The sequence below is a fragment of the Podarcis muralis genome, chromosome 17 (genome assembly GCF_964188315.1).
Source record: "Podarcis muralis chromosome 17, rPodMur119.hap1.1, whole genome shotgun sequence".
Taxonomy (NCBI): Eukaryota; Metazoa; Chordata; class Lepidosauria; order Squamata; family Lacertidae; genus Podarcis; species Podarcis muralis.
Genome location: NC_135671.1, coordinates 37578192 through 37596867, shown reverse-complemented (window position 1 = coordinate 37596867; position 18676 = coordinate 37578192). Strand labels below are relative to the sequence as shown.

The window sequence follows — 18676 nt, the reverse complement described above, 5'->3', positions numbered from 1 at the left end:
ATAACGAAACCAAGTTTTACTGCCTGTGTAACATTTTCTGAATGCCATAGGGCATGAATCCAACATTTGAAGAGTTTGCAAGCACATCATTTTTAACTTACCAAACATGTGGTCTTTTTCTTTGCTAAGGAAAGAGGGGACTATTTTGGAACTCACAGGGACATATTTTAAAGGTATGAGAGCCTATATTTCAACCCTTTACTTTGCTGCATGTTTTTATGATTGTAAATCTCTGCTGGGGTTCTCTCACCAAAGAATACTGGCCTAAAACCTGGATAATGGCATCTGGAAAGTGTGTACATACACACACCCCACCTCCGTATTTTTTCTTTGCCACCAACAAGGAAAAGAAGGGCTTGAAGTTTCAGTGCTAGGCCCTATATTGGCCTTATACCGACGAACTCTACAATGTATTTGAGAGCATTTTTATTTTATTGATTCGTAGTTTTAATTATAAGATTAGAGTCCAAGTGCTGATATCAGCTATACTTCCCAATTGCAGACACATATTCTATGCAAATACCATGCTTTGGAGAAGTAATGGGAGACTGCACAAATCAGAAGCTATCTGGAGGGTCTACTATGTATTGTATGGGAAATTCTCCAAAATGTCTACCATGGTTTTTCTATCTTTCTCCCTTAAAGTCCTTAGGATGATGCCTTACATATTCTTGAAATATCTCCATCTCATTTCTGTTACTTGCTCGTTTACTGAAGCAATAGCTGGTGCAGAAGTCCACAGTAGCCTCAAGTCTTGTTGCTAGACTCTCACTCCCAGAGACAGGCCTCTAGTTAATGGCATTGTCCGGAAAGGTGCACATCTGGGCCATCCCAGCTGAGACTTGATAGACCACTGCTGGAGGCAACTGTGGCAACTGCCCTTCACCTGGCAATTTGTTGTGGATATCCCATGGTGCCTGCAGAGATGAGGAGAGCGGGGCCACCTCCAGCACGGAAAGTCGTGCACCCGGTAATCGACTGCAGAAGCTGAACCCTCCAACGCAGCACCTTCAATAGGAATGAGAACACACTAATATGTGTGTTCAGCCTAACTCTGCCTCCCTAAACAATGAGAGGATCAGGAGGAGCATCCAGCTACTTGGTCCACAGGCTGCTGCTCTCCCACGGGGCAGGAATAATTGGTGCTTGGCTTGTCTGGACGTTTTTTCTATCCAGTCCACATAGGAGGTGATGCTGGAGGACAGAACAACCATCTGGGATCCCGGAAAGGGCTCACTCATCAAGCCAACCTGGCTCCATGTCATGCTCTTGGCCTCCAAGTGGCACAGCAGGGCTGCACCCTCACCTACCTGGGAGAAGAAGAAGAAAAGAATGAAGCAAGAATGGCCTATCACAAGGTGTGAAGATGAGTGGTTGGTTGGAGGCTGTTTGGAGAGATACTCACAGCAGCACCAGGCAGGTAGCTAGAGCTATTTCTTACAACGCAGTACATGCCTGGATTGACCCCAGGATGTTCCTTGGCACAGTCTGAGGGCATCAGCACCTTGACTTGGTATGCGCTGGAGTCAGCCCCAATTTCACCTGTCAAAAGATGGGTGATTAGCCAGCAAACTGCTTCCAATTCACTTCCCACTTTTGGGAAAGAAAACTTCCAGAATCCTTCCTCCATCCTATGGCATACTGCCCCAAGCTCCACCCTGTCAGAATCCAGCCTTGACTCCCAAATGCCCAGACTCTACATTTGTCCGCTGAATCACACCATTTTATCCTGAACTAATTTGTCTCAGGAACTGTGCCCCCACCCCACCTCTGCTTCCATCACCACAATAATAATCTAGTTTAGCACCACTGAAAAATCCACCACTTCCCTACGCTTTTAGCCAAATGCTTTCATCATATCTACACCATAAACACGGGGCCTAATTTACATGTTGTGAGGGACACGTTACCACAGACATATGGTCCCCTCCTGCAACTGCCAAGACATGAGATATATCATCATTGCTTTCAGTGTTTTTTCACTGTACTTCATTGGACGATGTTTGCAATGTGCATGATGATGGCATGTAGCATGTCATTTAACAAATGTTACTAGGGAGACACAAGAGGTGCCGTGAGGCAGCGACAGTCAAGAGTTCCTCTCAACATCTTTCTGGTACACTTGCACTAATTTTATAGCCATTCCTTCTCCTCAGATAACCTTGGGGATTTTTTGCTCTGTGAGACATCGCTGAGAAGTCTCAGCACCCTTGCCAAACTACAGTGCTCAGGATTCTTTGCAGGCATTGCATAAAGATTGATGGAATATAGATTTGGAGAGTAGATGTGTCCCTGGTGGGTGTGTCTTCAAGGACTGTCCACTTCCACTCAGCACAGCTGATCCTTACAGTTCACACACAAGCTGTGTGTGTGTGTGTGTGTGTGTGTGTGTGTGTGTGTGTGTGTGTGTAAGCAAGCAAACGCGCACGCACGCACACAGAGTAGTTGGGGGCAAAAGCCAGGTTAAGCTCCATTGGCTGCCTGCACAAATCATGCTGCAACTTGATGCAGCGTCACAGGGCTTCCAAATGAATGTACTAAGGGATATTTGATGTTAAGGACCAGAGACTGTTTGAAATAGTCTTGGAGCATACAGCCCTATACAATAGCAAGGTCCCTCTCTCCTCTCCCTCTCCCTCCACCCCACTCCCAGTCAGTCTCCTGGCATACCAGATGGCATCATTTGTAGACCCATCACTTTGCAGCTATCCCAGGGCTCCTTTGGGAAGTACGCCATAGCAGCCACATGTTGGTCAAAGGCGATGGGCTTCTGGAGGAGCAGCAGAGCCACGTTGGAGCTGCCAGAGAGACTGTGCTGCGCCGTCTCCTCATAAGGGTAAATTGCAGCAACATGGATGCTTCTGGCGTGGCCCTTGGGGTGTGTCAGCCTCACAAAGACAGCTATGTTTGCTGGGTCCCTGCAAACAGTAAAGAGGGGCCTGGAATAACTCTGTTTTGGGTCAAAGGAAAAGCAACAAGGCAAAGGGAATAGTATAGGCTAGTCCATTAAGGCAAATGGGGCACTGCCCCACCAATCTCAGTCTGCCCTGAGCCCCTACCCACCTGCCTTCTTAGCTACAACCAGTTCAGGTGATGGCACTGGCTGGCTGCTTCTTCCTCCTCCTTATTCTCTGTGTTGCCCTTGCAGAACTCCGCAGGGAGCAGGATGGGGACAAAACTAGAATCAGTTGGCGCTGGCTGTTATTGACTCCAACTCCATTGTGGCCTCCCTGCTTTCCACCCTACCAGTCCCAAATGGGCACTAGCCATCACTAACAGGGAATAGTCTCTTGTTCTTCATTTTTTTTGCTCTTGGTAGGACCCATAAGGTCGGCGGTTCAAATCCCCGCAATGATGGGGTGAGCTCCCGTTGCTCAGTCCCAGCTCCTGCCAACCTAGCAGTTCAAAAGCACGTCAAAATGCAAGTAGATAAATAGGTACCGCTCCGGAGGGAAGGTAAACGGTGTTTCTGTGCGCTGCTCTGGTTCGCCAGAAGTGGCTTAGTCATGCTGGCTACATGACCCGGAAGCAGTATGCCGGCTCCCTCGGCCAATAAGCAAGATGAGCGCCGCAACCCCAGAGTTGGCCACGACTGGACCTAATGATCAGGGGTCCCTTTACCTTTACCTTTAGGACCCATAATGATGGGACAGGGCAGGTGGCAGGCTCAGCTATGTTTACATAGTTCATTCAAAGTAACAACTCCTTCATAAACTATGGTAAACTTGATGTTGACCTATGTTAAAATTAATCTGGGCCTTTTTCATTCTTCTGTTCATGTTATCCGAGCTCATCGGTGATGCTGCGGAGCACAGCCATCTCCCTTTCTTGTATGCCCTCAGGGCAGCTATATCCTACAGCAGGGTCAGCAAACTTTTTCAGCAGGGGGCTGGTCCACTGTCCCTCAGACCTTGTGGGGGGCCGGACTATATTTTGGGGGGAAATAATGAACAAATTCCTATGCCCCACAAATAACCCAGAGATGCATTTTAAATAAAAGGACACATTCTACTCATGTAAAAACACACTGATTCCTGGACCATCTGCAGGCCAGATGTAGAAGGTGATTGGGCTGGATCTGGCCCCCGGGCCTTAGTTTGCCTATCCATGTCCTACAGCCTAGATGAACAAAATAGGTATGCCTCTTTCACATTCACCCTGTAATGAAATGTCTCCTTACCCTCCCATGTAGCACGGAATGGGTGAATACAGTGGTACCTTGGGTTACATACGCTTCAGGTTACAGACTCTGATAACACAGAAATATTACCTCGGGTTAAGAACTTTGCTTCAGGATGAGAACAGAAATCATGCAGCGGTGGCACAGCGGCAGTGGGATGCCCCATTAGCTAAAGTGGTCTTCAGGTTAAGAACAGTTTCAGGTTAAGAACAGACCTCCAGAATGAATTAAGTTCTTAACCCGAGGTACTACTGTATTGATAATGAACTAGAGTCCCCCAAAGGGCATGGGCTCTGATCTCCTAACACAGGGCTAGAGAACCTCTAGCCTGTGGGCCTAAGTTGGCCCGCCATGCTTCTCCCATTTGGTACTGATTCTGAAGAAGGCCAGGAGAATGGGGGCATCACTTACGTCTGTTGAACACACTGTGCTGTAGTCAACACCCAGTAGCGGTTCAGAATTGAGCCCCCGCAGCTCTGATTCTCACATGTGGCGATGAGCACTTGCCAGGGCAAGGACAATTGTGCTGAGATCCATGCAGCCAGGGCTGAAGAGGGCAAAGAGGTTGGGTCAGTGTGTGGTGGGGGAGAGGACAATAGCAGAGCAAGGGAGGCTAGCTCTAAACAGCAGGAAATGTGCATGGAATGCCATTCAGGGGTGCTCTGGAAGGCATTGTGCCATCATATGCACAGGCCACAGTGACCTGGGGGAGAAGGGACATGTGTTTTGAAGCAGCTCACATGAGAAATTCCAAGCTATCACTCACTCTCTGGTTTCTGTAGCTGCCTAAGATTTTTTGTCGGCCTCAGATGTTTCCAAGGAACTGTGCGATTGTAACGATACCCTGCAACCTTTGTGGTCCTCTCCAACCAGGGCAGGTAGTGGGGCAGACTGCTGAAGACATAGGGGCGAGAGCAGGCTTCATCAAAACTGCTCAGCACCCCCAGCTGAAGCCAGGCCCCACCCTGGGGGTCAGGGCAGATCAGCGGAGAACCCACATCACCCTGGATAGGAGGAGGGAGAAGGAAGAGAAAATGAGAAAGAGAAGTAGGTACAAAAGAAACTTCCCAACCATTACACTCTTTCAAACAGCAGTTGACCTGATTTCTGTGGGGCACTTTGTGCTAGAGCTGGCTCAGTGGCTGTCTCAAACAGCAGGAGCCCCAAAGGCTTTAGCCCTGCAGGTGCCCCACCTGCCCCACGGCTGGCACAGAAATGGTGCTAGTACTGGTGCCGATTTTGGCTGAAATCACATCCGAAATTTTGCAAGACCTTGTGGAGCATGCACAATCTTGAGCAATTTCAGTGATATCTCACCCAAAATTGGTGCCGGTGGCAGCAGGTATGGTAACGGCAGGGCAAGGCGACACTTCCTGCTTCAACATGCCGCCTCTACTTTTGCAAACCATGTCACAAGCCAATTTGCAAATACCCATCTACTGGATCCATGATAGCAGTATGAGAGAGACAGAGAGACAGACAGAGAACATGCAATATCTAGGTGCTGTTGTACACCTGAAAGAGCTATGTGTGGCAGGCAGGAATTATGTCTTTTAACCTCTTCAGTTTAACAAATGGGTGAGGAGACTGACTTTTTAAATCCACAGCCAGCTGATATCAGCGCCGAGTCAAAAAGCGGTGGAGGTGGGTCATAATGATGATCTACTCCCAAGCTCTCTCTCACCGTGCAGACTCCTTCCGGGCCCATTTGAGCCTTGATACAGAATATGGCATTGGAGAGCTGCTCCCCAAGCTGGTCGCAGCTGGTGACGCTCAGGATGTCTAAGGGATGTCTCAGCAGCACGGCAGGGCCTCCTACAGCAGGGAGAGAACACATGGGGGTAGCACCATCTGCCCTCAAGTTAGGCAGCATAATTCCATCTCCATGCCCTCAGTGATGACTACCAGCAGGGCACAGAGATGAGGATCCTTTCGCCTTCCAGCTGTTGCCAGACTACAGCTCCCATCATACATGACCTTTGACAATGTTGGTTGAGGCCAGTGGGAGTTGGAGTCCCTTAGCAACTGGAGTACTGCAAGTTCCCCACCCCTATAGTAGGATAAAGAAATTGAGCAGATGGGAACAGGAGGGCTGAAAGTTGAAGTGGGCAAGAGGAATAAGGAGAAGAGTCCAGACCAGGGCAAAAGAAAAGGAATGTTGGGATAGAGAGTGGACAATGGACAGGAGTGTCCATGAAGATGAGCTGTGGAAGGTTGATGTTCCCAGACTTATCTGAAACAACAAGACAGCTCTCTGGCTGCCTGCAAGAGTGATGTGACACTAGCATTATACCTTTCATGCATCATTTCATGAGAGGGCACTGCACAAAACCAAACAGACTTATCTTTCTTGGGTATCTTTTCCAAGCCCCAGCCTGGGGACCCTAACTACTAACTGATATGCAATGTTGCTCACAGAATCACAGAGACTGGAAGAACCAACAAAGTCATTTAAGAGAGCCCCTCCCTGTGCAATTCAGATCACAGTGTACAAGGAGAAAGCAAGTGCACCACTCACCTTCCAGCACAGACCAGCCTGGTAGCCAACAATTTCTGAAGTCACCTATTGCATCTGCCTTGTCTGAGAGACACACGGGTGCAACAAGGGGACCAAATTCCAGTGGCTCCTCCAATTGCAAAAGGCCCAGGTTGTGAAGGTCCCTGTGCTCCAACCAGTTTGGGTGTGTCAGAGACTGGCGGGTCTGCACTGAGTACGTTGCCTTGGAGATGTCAACTAGACCAGCCTGCACCAGGGCCAAAGCTTCTGAATTTTTTCTGAAACAGAGATACAGCAACATAATAGTTGCAGCAACCACACACAACATGTTGCGGAAGCAGGTATTGAGCACTCTCTTGTAGATACTGTTGTTATTTGAACTTTTATTATATGAATTGTGAACTTTATATAAAATGCAATCAAATAAAATGTGCTTCTGTGGCCCCATAGCACCTGCACAGCATGTAAAACAAATGACATATATTTGGGGTGGGAAGGTTATTAATGCTACATAAGGACTTCCTACTTCAGTGGGCACAGAATGATGAACACATGTTCCAATGTGGTGGCTGGGTAACATTTTAAGGTGCAACTCAGCACAAGTCTGGAAATCACTGGGAAGGATAAAAATGCATACTGTTCTAGCATGCTAGTAAACCACCCTGTAATCCTAGGATGAAGGGCAGTATAAAATAATAATAATAATAATAATAATAATAATAATAATAATAATAATAATAATACAATAAAATTCAGCATTTTAAAATGGATGCAATACTGGTAGCAATCAGGTGCTTGGGGCAGCAATATATTTTGTAAGAGTGAACGGCAGTAAAATGGCAAATGCAATTCAATGTATACATGGGCAAACAACAACAACTTCATTTGACTTATACGCTCATGGGCTCCAAAGTGGTGGTAATTGACCAGGAACGAAACCAAGGGGTCATAGTGGATAGCTTGATGAAGATGTGTGGCAGCTGTGGAAAGGTAAATTCCACTTGAAAATAAAAATGCTGATATCATAATGCAGTTATTCAAGTCATAGTGCAACCACCTTTGGAATACTGTGTACACTTCTGGTCACCACAGCTCAAAAAGAGTATTTATTGTAGAGCTGAAAAAGGTTCAGAAATGGGCAACCAAAATGATAAAGGAGATGGAGCAACTCTCCTATCAGAAAAGCTTACAACATTTGGGGCTTCTTAGTTTAAAGAAAAGATGTGTAAGAGGAGGCATGATAGAAATGTATAAAATTATGGAGGAAGTGGATGGTGTTTCATAACACTAGAACTTTGAGACATTCAGGGCAGATAAAAGTACAGTTTTGAGTAAAACCATTGAAATTCATTCCTTATATCTTTAGAGTTTTGGTCTACCACTGCAATTTTATTTATAATATTCTGTTTTCCCCCCTTCTGCAGTTGCCATGCCATGTATGGCACCGAAAAATTAATTTTTCAGCTTGTTATCAGATGAAGGAGAATATATTAAAAACTGTGTATAGGTGGTACCTGCTGCCCACAAGACTCATCAAAATGTACAAAAGGGGCTCTAAACTCTGTTGGATATGCTCAGAGGAGGAAGGATCCCTAAAACATATGTGGTGGCCTTGCAAGCAATCAAAAAATATTGGGAGATGGTCTATGAAGAATTTTAAAAAAATGTTTAAATTTACCTTCACCCCCAAAACCTGAAGCCTTCCAGCTAGCCATCATAGGAGAGGAGCTACCAAAAAAGGTGTGTAACTTATTTTTATAAGCCACAGTTGCTACAAGAATTATGTATGCAAAGATTTGGAAAGACAAAGCAGAAGAGCAATTGTTCGATAAACTGACAGTTTGCAGAATTAGCAAGCATGGCTTCTAAAATAAGGGATTGTGATGAAGGGAGGACAAGGGCTGAGTGGGAATATTTCAGAGAGTACCTAAAAAGAAATGATATTACAACTGGCCTGCAAGCAACTGTTTGAACAACAGTAAAATAAAACAAAGGATTTGGTAGAATTAAAATAAGGTGTAGAAAACAACGGAAATGCAGCAAACTAAGGTTCTGTTAGAATGTCACTGAAGGTTAGGTTGGGAAGTCTGTAAAAAATAGTACAGTGGTACCTCGCAAGACGAATGCCTCGCAAGACAAAAAACTCGCTAGACGAAAGGTTTTTTTGTTTTTTGAGCTGCTTCGCAAGACGATTTTCCCTATGGGCTTGCTTCGCAAGACGAAAACGTCTTGCAAGTTTGTTTCCTTTTTCTTAACACCGTTAACACAGTTGCGACTTGACTTCGAGAAGCAACTCATAGAACGCGGTGTGGTAGCCTTTTTTTGAGGTTTTTAAAGACTTTGGTGATTTTTGAAGCTTTTCCAAAACTTTCCCGACACCGTGCTTCGCAAGACGAAAAAAATCGCAAGGCGACAAAACTCGCGGAACAAATTAATTTCGTCTTGCGAGGCACCACTGTATAAGGTAAAACGTGTATGGTGTACTGTAAAATTGAAAATGCAGAGACAGAGAGAGAGAGAGAGAGAGAGAGAGAGAGAGAGAGAGACCAAGACAATGCACCCATCTAGAACTAGGTCAACCTGAATAACAGGATACTTACATAAGGTTGGCACATTTGGCTGAGGTTAAAATCCACCAGGGGTTGAGAATGGAGCCAGCACAGAAATGCCGGGTGGGCAGCGTGAGAGCAACAACCCAGGGAAATTCCCCCAACTCCGCCTCAGAGCAGCTTGGGCATTTGGGCACAAAACCAGGCCGCAGCCCACATCCTGAAGGGAAAGACCAACATATTAGAAATGAATTTGCTTGCCTTCAGTTCTCAGTTTATCTAACGGAAGTCTGAAGTAATATTATCCAGTACAGTCTATTTCCCGACAGAATGATGGGGGAGCAACTGGTGGCACACACATAACCAGTTCCTCAGATCTCCCCCTTATTGTATTATTATTTTTCAGGGGTGGGGAGTACATGTACTCACCAAATTTGCGATCCGTAAGAACTGCCATCTTGTTAAGTTGGTAGGTATGGGAGTTGGCATCCCATGCCAGTCCCATCTCACACTGTTTCAGCGTCACCTGTACAGGTAGTTGCAAGTTAGGCATTATGGTTACACTAGGTGGGGCAAGTAATGCTAGGGAAGGGCCAGGAGATGGGCCTTCCTCGCGTTTACTCTTGGGGAACTGTGGCCTGACTACAACAATATGAACAGGAGCACCTTGGTTGATATAAGTGTCTGGTATGGATGCTACGGCTGTTGAAGGAGGCGTTTGTGGCTGTGAAGTGGTAGCAGGTATTATTATTATATGTGGTTGTACAACAGCTGACATTTCTGTTGAGTGTATTGTGGATGTTACAGATATTTGGTTGGTTGTAGAGGATGTTGTGGACGACTGCCCTGTTGTTGTGGATGACTGCCCTGTTGTTGTGGACTGCCCTATTGTTGTGGACGACTGCCCTGTTGTTGTGGACGACTGCCCTGCTGTTGTGGACGACTGCCCTGTTGTTGTGGACTGCCCTGTTGTTGTGGACGACTGCCCTGTTGTTGTGGACGACTGCCCTGCTGTTGTGGACGAATGCCCTGTTGTTGTGGACGACTGCCCTGCTGTTGTAGACGAATGCCCTGTTGTTGTGGGCGACTGTCCTGCTGTTGTGGACGAATGCCCTGTTGTTGTGGACGACTGCCCTGCTGTTGTAGACGAATGCCCTGTTGTTGTGGGCGACTGTCCTGCTGTTGTGGACGAATGCCCTGTTGTTGTGGACGACTGCCCTGCTGTTGTAGACGAATGCCCTGTTGTTGTAGACGAATACCCTGTTGTTGTGGACGACTGCCCTGTTGTTGTGGACGACTGCCCTGTTGTTGTGGGTGAATGCCCTGTTGTTGTGGACGACTGCCCTGTTGTTGTGGACGAATGCCCTGCTGTTGTGGACAACTTCTGCGTTGTTGTGGATTTTAGTGCTATTGTAGATGTTGCAGAAGATAGATGTTCAAGTGTGGAAGACACTACAGAAGATGTTTCTCTGGCCATTGTAGATGTCTGTCCAGTTGTTGAAGATGATAAAAATGGGGATTGTCTGGTAGTTGTAAGTGTTACATGGGGTGTTGTGATATTGGGGAGGGACTGTGTTGTTGTGGATGTTTTCTGAATTGTTGTGGATGTTGTAAAATTTACATGATTATCTGCTGCAACTATTGTGACTACTGACTGTAGTCTATTGAGTGCAGATGCAGAGTGCACTGAAGTTGTAGGTATTACAGTCAATGGTTTTGTAGCTTCTGGCAATGAGAGTTCATTTGTAAAGGTAGAATCCAACAGTGGGGGGTTGGATGTCAAAGCTACTTCTGATGGTTCAACAGGTCCAACTGCTTCAGATGCTTCAGATTCTTGTTCCACAATTGGGGGTGTTATAGACGCTTGTGGGACTTGTGTGGTTGTTTGTGCTGTTGATGTGAATACTATGCCTGTTGGGAATGTTACAGATTTTCCAGCTGTTGAAGATAATTCTCCTTCTGTTTCAGACAGAGCATATAATGGTGTGATTGCTGGGGAAGACAATTCACCATTAGTGGTCTCGCTATCTTTCAGTTGTGGACCAAGTGCTCCTTCTTGACTCAGCCACTTCAAATGGGATAAAATCTGAGAAGCCAGGATAGGAGCTGTGCAGTCATGTAAGCTCTGGGACACAACACCCATCACCTCCCAGTGCCCGCTGCCAGGGTCACGACAAATCACAGGACTGCCTACAGACACCTGTAGCAGAAAAGAGAGCATGATAATCAGATATGGAATGAGACAACTAAAGCAGATGATAAAAAGGGGGTCTGTGCCACTAAAAGCAGTAAGAAAGGCTGGCTCTTGGGAAGCATAGGAGCTCAGTAGTTTTTTTCCAGCTCCTCAGCTATGCTGCAGTTGGCATGAAGAGGCAATTATTTTGTTTGATTGTGCTGTTTCCTGTCCGCACCAGCAGGTGAAACATGACAGGATGTGTCCAGAATGAAGAAAAGGTGTCCCTGTCATCCCCGCCCTTCATTTCTCCTACATAACTATTTGTGCTTTCTGGTAATGTTTGTTGGTGTCCTATAGACTCACACTTTAAAAAAAATCCCATTAGAATTCTGGTATTTCCAAACCTTGGCCAATCTTCCCTTCCCCTCTGCTGACTGTAGTTCCTTTCTAATCACATTGGTCCTATCAAATAGTATAAGACCAGATCTAACTTCCCACATACACAAAATGGTGACTAGAAAAGGGAAGTATAGAATGGGCACCCACTAGAGAACTGATGAGGTAGAGTGGGTTTGGAATACAGAATCACAATTTGCTGGCTGTTGCTGAAGTATGAGGGAAGTGCTGCCCTTCTCATATGCAGCTTCCTTTTTGAATTTTGAACAAGGACCCCAAATCAATACAGATGTGCCTTAACACATCTTCCTGCATCACAAAATGCAAAGAGATATGACAACAGCAATAGCATTGTGTGAAGTACTCTGTCCTGGTACCCCATTTGCTAGAGAAAAGGCACCTGGCAAGGGATCCAGGAAGAGAAGAAATGTTAGCAATGCTTAAGCTCCTGGGTTGTTCTGGAGACAGGTTGCTTTGTACAAGAGGCTTCTTCTCTGTACAAAGTACCCTTTCTACCTGTTTCCCATGTTCCCTTTTGTGAGCCTTATGTGTACAACATGAAGTCAGAGAGATACAGATGCATGCTGCGCACCCTATTATCAGGTCTCCCTGTGTGGCATTTATATACAAATGGTAATGAGCTGTGATGGGTTGATGAGTGAGTCACCCCATATCCACCCCATTACCAGAAAGCACCCCATATACTCTGTTGTGGAGATGTGGTCTGGACAAAAAATTATGTGCAAGTGGCCATTGTTTAATCCCTCCTCCCCAACGTGATCAATGGGAAGGGTTTTTTGTGGCCAGGTCTAGCTCCTGCCAACCTAGCAGTTCGAAAGCATGTCAAAGTGCAAGTAGATAAATAGGTACCGCTCTGGCGGGAAGATAAAGGGCATTTCTGTGCTCTACTCTGGTTTTGCCAGAAGCGGATTAGTCATGCTGGCCACATGACCCAGAAAAACTGTCTGCAGACAAACGTCGGCTCCCTCGGCCAGTAAAGCGAGATGAGCGCCGCAACACCAGAGTCGTTCGTGACTGGACTTAACTGTCAGGGGTCCTTTACCTTTACCTTTACTAGGGTTGGTGTAAAGTGTGTGTGTGTGTGTGTGTGTCCCCATTCACACAATCGACCCTGAATCCATTCATAAGGGATTACCATGCAGTTTGTGTCATTAGACGCCTCTCTTGAAACACACAAGTTCCATGATTTGCCTATGTCAGGCCATTGCTTGGCACATTCCGATGTCACCAAAGTATGCACAATGATCTCCTTCACTGACCATCTGAAGGACCCTGTGAAGATGGAGAGATGACTATAAACTGCAAGGCCTGTTAGCCTAACTCCAGGGATCCACTCCAGCACTCATCAGTCTCAGCGCTGTGCGTGTGTGTGCATGCGTTTTTAAAAAAAATCAAATTCTCCTACATAGCCTTCTCTAACTTCTAAGCCTTCAATGACCATATTTTTTCTAATATTTCCATAGCCCTAAGATATATAATTTATATAATTATATAATTATACAATAATATAATTGAGTAATAATCACCCCAACACTCTCAATATATTAAACTATGTGCCAAATACACATTAGTTGAGTATAGTGGTTCTAACAGATGTGACACATACACTTAGTCTTTTTAAATAACTTGCAGACTTATGAGTACCTATGACTTTGGCTGTGGTCACATTCCCCACTAGCACAATCCCCTCAGACCTTGACAGGGCACCTCCAAACTCACCGTCGTGTCTCCGCTCAATAATCCTACATTCCTCTTGTGTGTCATAGGGCTTTTCTTTCTGAATGACACAAGCTGGCCATATGTCTGGCTTCCTTAAATCAACTGGCTGGCCAAGCAGAATGAGTCCCAGGTCATTGTTGGGTGGTGCATCCCAAGAGCTGAAACCCCGGTGTGAAATGAACTGGCTCACTGTCTTGGTGCTGAAACGTCCGTGAGCGCCAGTGAATTCTACATTGCTCGGCTGCCTGCAAGGCAAACATGGAAGGTCATTTAATAATCAACCATAGCTATCAGATCCTGAATGGCGAGACCTTACTCCACAACAGCCTGTTCATTGTTCAGGCACTCTGTTTCATTTCAGAACCAACCATCTTAGGACCAGAGCTAGCACTCCATCAGGAGAAAAGCACTTCCAATCTCTCACATTACTCACATCAGTAGGAAACAGTTGGCTGCTGTCAGGACCCACCAGCTGCTCAGGACAACTCCTTGGCACCTTTTGCCATTGCCAAATATGTTCACTAACCATGGTGCTTCCAGGGCTTCTCTCTCTTCTGGGGAGGGAGACTTGTCCCAATTCGTCCAGGGATGCCGGATGCTACAGACTACGGAGGAACAGTAGAATATTGTAGGATCTCCCATTCCCTGCATCCTGACTGTGGTACAATATGTAATACATGCTTTAGTTGGGGCTTTGGATATTGAGTGGTGGTTAACCCCAATGGAGGAGTCTTTGATGGCTCACCAACACTCCAGGCCAGTTCTAGAGTTAGCCTCTAATGTAAACCAGTATTGCACACCCTCCCTCAATATGGAACAGGTTAGTCAAATGAATTAGTTGGCTGTGCAAATGAACGCCACATGGGACCTTTTTCTTTTTAAAAATATAAGCTTTATACATAGTTCATTGTCAGGGGCTAATGTTCTGTACTTGAAACCTCCCATTCAGTTATACCACTTAATCCTAAAGAGTTTCTGGGTTGCACACGCCTTTCTGCTTCCCATAACATGGGGAACAGAACTCAAGTGTGCTAGCTCTGACTGTGGTCACTTACAGGTGGTGGAGGAGGACAAAAACAACTGGAAAAGGGCAGAGAGCCCAAGGAGAAGCTCCATCCTTCCTCTCTATGGCAGAGGGAGGCTTTGGGATCATAAAGGTGCTTCATAGGGAAGATGAGAAGAGGTAGTGTAATCCACAGGCCCCACTGAGGCAGGGAGTCAGCACATGAGTTGTCTGGGATGGAACATTTAAGCTCACAAAAGACTCACCTGTGACATCAACTCCATAGAACTCTGAGAACTGCTTTGAATTCTAGCATGCCTTAAGACTCGAGTTCAGTGTTCCTGTCGCCTCTTCTGATCCTTGAATGCAGTTCTCTTCCAAAGATGCTGCTGTCCCCAGCACTGGCTGGAGCTGATGGGAGCTGGAATCCAAGAAACATAAGAACATGGGAAAAGCCTGCTGGACCTGGCTCACCTAGTCCAAGCAACCTGTTCTCACAGTGGGCAACCAGAAACATCTGGGAAGCGCCGAAACAGGACCTGAGTGTAACAGCACTCCACCCATCTGTGATTCCCAGAAATTGGAATTTAGCAGGGGTTAGAACATGTGGAGGAACAACTGTGACCTGTATGTTAAAACAGAACTGTTGTGCAATTATGGACATGGCAGTAGTTTGCAATTAGGGATACTAATTATGTTTTATGGCACTGTTAAACTCTAGAATAAGGTGCATTTAAAATAAGGTTCCTCTGAGCCTACTAAATAAAGCCACAGGTGTTACCAATCACCTGCAGAAAATGTTTACTAGCCTACTGGGAGGCAGACAGGAAGGATGGAGAGCTCTGTCCCTCTTGGATGCATTTATCTCATGTGTGGAGAGTACTGAGTGTTCCATCTCTCCTCCATAGGCCTGTTCTCTCACTTTCATTGAATTCCTAGTTGCTAGTGTTTAATACAGGGCTGGGTTATCTACTGCTGTGTGAATACAGTACTGTCAAATTAGCATGCTTTAGCTGTACTTGTTCATTAATGGAATTCTCCTACTCCTCATATCAGTGTAAGCTGCTAAGGGGCACTTCCAGGTGAGTTTGTGGAATGAGTGCTACTCAGTGCTATTTTTCTGGCGGTGCCAGAACTGAGTTCCAGACGGGAAAAAGCTCTGGTGCTACTCCTGCATGCAAGTTTTTTAGTGTATCCAGGTGATGTCATCAAAAAACTAGCCCATGCTCCCCACCCCATTTAATATTGATTGCTCCTTACCACACAAAATCCAGTAAGTATAACATGTTATACATCTGCAGTCACTGATGTTGAAGCTCCTTAGTTTTAGTGGACAGTTTGTCATGTGGCTGGCTTCTATCACTTACCCCCTTTGCTCTGTTTTGCTACTCAGCTGAGGATCATAACCTAGCCATTTTACTTCTGGTGCACAGGTAGAATGTCCCGATTGATATCTGCAACTCAGCGGCCACTTGCCACAACCAGGCTGTTGTGGAGGCTGGCTGGAGTGGTGGCTGTGGGAGCCATGAACCCCAATAAAGGCTGTGAAAACTTGCACTCATTCTGCTCCAGCTTCTTTCTTGGAAAGTAAATGGCTGGTCGAAGGAACCTCCTCACTGGAGCAGGGGCAATATTTTGATAGAGGTCTTGCATAAGAGCAAACTTGCACAAGATCCTTTTTTAAAAAATGGCTGATATATGTATTGTGACTATCTTTAAGCAACAGGATTTGGGACCTGGAAGTGGGGTAATGTTGAAGGGAAAAAGAGTTAGCTCAGCTGGGCTTAAGCTTTGAGTACTCTGGTGATCTTCATAAAGTTAAATGCAGCTGCTGTATTCTGGTCCTTTATTATATCTGGAACCCATAGATGGGTGGGATTTGATGTTCCCTTGTCCTCCCCCACCCAAAGCACAATCCTCGTTTCCCCACACTGTGAAATATGTTTATAATACCGTATCTGCTCTTGTGCAATTCCTGTCAATCTTTTTCTAGTGTGCATGTTTAGATAAAGAAATACCTGTTTTCATACCTAGAATGGATTAAATAGTGGAGGGTCAGAAAGGATTTATTAAGAGAAAATTCACACAAATTTTACAGTCACCTGGTTTTAGGGTCTGGTACGATTGAACTTATTTTTTCAGTTGCCAACTCAACACATTCAAAGGGCTTGGGTTTGTGTGTATGTTAAACATTATTTAGAAAGAGCAGCCAGAGTGGGGTTGGGGGGACCACATATAAAATGCCTACTGAAAACAAAATACCACATAGCGTTTTTATGCTTATTCTTAAAAAGTAAGGTCTGCACCAAGCTTCAGATTCCTGCTCTTAGTTATCGGGGTTTGATATTTTGAGTTAGATATTGTTGTTGTTGATGTTGTTGTTGTTGTTATCCCGCCTTTTCCCCAGACTGCCACCATGAGAGAAGTCATGTTTCACATGGGTCTGTGAGGTGGGCAAAGCCAGCTTTCCCCTCACGCTTGCCCTCTTGGCCACCCGAAATGTTCAAAAGAGGGGCGCAGGGCACCATGTCAACAGCGCAGGGTGCTTTCCCTGGCGACCACCCCACAGCTGCCATTCCTACTTGGCCTCCCACGAGTGGGCAAAGCAAGCACCTCCCTTAGCCGCCTAGGGATCTGTCCCCTCGCCCCTTTTAAAGATGGCGTCAGCCCTGTGAAGCTGTTCTCCTTGAGGGCCCCTTTGCACCCCGTCGCCCTCAAGATGGCTACAAAGGAACTGGCACTCGAAGATTTTGCCCGCCCCAACTCTCTTCACATTTTTCACGGTTCATGAAGAAGCGACGTAGGTTTTCCCAAGCAGAACCGTCTGAGGACGTAGGAATGGCTGCTTCACTGGGAACAGAATGATCAGACCAGTTAGGGGCAGAGGCTATCTTGCAAGGGAAGGCAAGATGCAGACATGTTTGTGTTTCTGTCCTCAGCCAGCAGACTGGAGTGGGGGGACGGGGACGTGCATGAACATGGGGGAAGTGCTGCCCTTCAAATTCCAATATACTTTTGAATTCCAGCGACAAAATAATTGCATTCCTCGACTGCTTAAGTCTCACGAGGGTGCGCCGTCTAGCTAGATCTGCTTCCACCCTCACGTTGCTTCTGTGGCAAAGGAAAAGCAGTAGCAAAGATTGCTGAAAGATCTCATGGGGTGGAGGATGACAAGTCTTCATCATGGACTTCCAAAAGGGCGACAGGACATAGTAGGAAGTCATCCTTCTGACACACACACACACACATTCTTCTTTCTACCCTTCACATCCAGCGTGTGAGACTTGTTTAGAACTGGCACTTCATGCTCAGGACAGAGCTGTGCTGGATGCAAACAATCCTATACATGTCTCCTAAGTAAGTCACATTCAATTCAATGTGACTCCATGCCAATGATGCAGGATTCCATCTTTAAATGTGTTTAGCGTTTTGTCTGACTCCTTCCTTTCCCCTGGGCTACAACTGTTTTGCACAAAGAAACGGCAACTTGGGCTTTCAGAGGATCTCCTGGGTGCTGTGGCTTTCCCAGTTGCCAAGACCATGTTAAAAACTAGGCTGTGCGACATAGATCGCCAGGAACTAATCTCAGCTGCGGAAAAAACATGTTGCCCCCTTTATTTTTGACTCTCTTGGGTGCAGGAATTTAATCTTAATTACTTAAGATTAATCCGCAAGAAAGAAGGGCCTTTACGCTGGCTAGGTTCAATTCTAATCCTTCTAACCTCCTTTGGGGTAGGTTTGCGGGTTTGGCAGAAGGAGATAGGATCTGCCCATGCGATGCCCACTCTAGCTCACATGGCCCTTAACTGTAAAATGTAGGATGATCTCCGCCAACGATTTCTAGACCATCTATGTATTGCAACATGGAAACCAGAGACGGAGGTCATGCACTTCTTATTACAGGGGACAGACCAGGAGCTCACCAAGCTAAGTTCCTCTATTTGATTTTTTGTTGCCGAAGTATGCTACAGGATCCTGCCCTTGCTGGAAACCCTCAGAGATGAGGCGGATTGCTTGCCTCTTCTGCCCTTTGGCAGGTGACTGTGCCATTGGGGTGGCGACGAGATCGTACTAGCCTATCTATTCTGAATGTATTCTGAATGTTCTTTAAAAAAGGTAAAGGTACCCCTGCCCA

At 46.0% G+C, this 18676-nt stretch overlaps 2 protein-coding genes across 2 annotated transcripts; both read right to left on the bottom strand.

Moving 5' to 3' along the window:
- Positions 1-413: 413 nt before the first annotated feature.
- LOC114587420 (serine protease 53-like) lies at positions 414-6978 on the bottom strand. Its single transcript, XM_028711624.2, has 7 exons — positions 6699-6978; positions 5865-5995; positions 4947-5184; positions 4592-4727; positions 2671-2918; positions 1406-1542; positions 414-1310 (listed from the first exon to the last, which is right to left on the bottom strand). Exons 1-7 carry the CDS (start codon positions 6976-6978, stop codon positions 1044-1046), a joined length of 1437 nt encoding a protein of 478 aa, XP_028567457.2. The 3' UTR covers positions 414-1043.
- Positions 6979-9273: 2295 nt separating this feature from the next.
- On the bottom strand, positions 9274-11412 carry LOC144326026 (uncharacterized). Its single transcript, XM_077921666.1, has 2 exons — positions 9656-11412; positions 9274-9446 (listed from the first exon to the last, which is right to left on the bottom strand). The coding sequence occupies exons 1-2, from the start codon at positions 11367-11369 to the stop codon at positions 9274-9276; spliced, it is 1887 nt and encodes a 628-aa protein (XP_077777792.1). The 5' UTR covers positions 11370-11412.
- Between the last annotated feature and the right edge of the window lie 7264 nt (positions 11413-18676).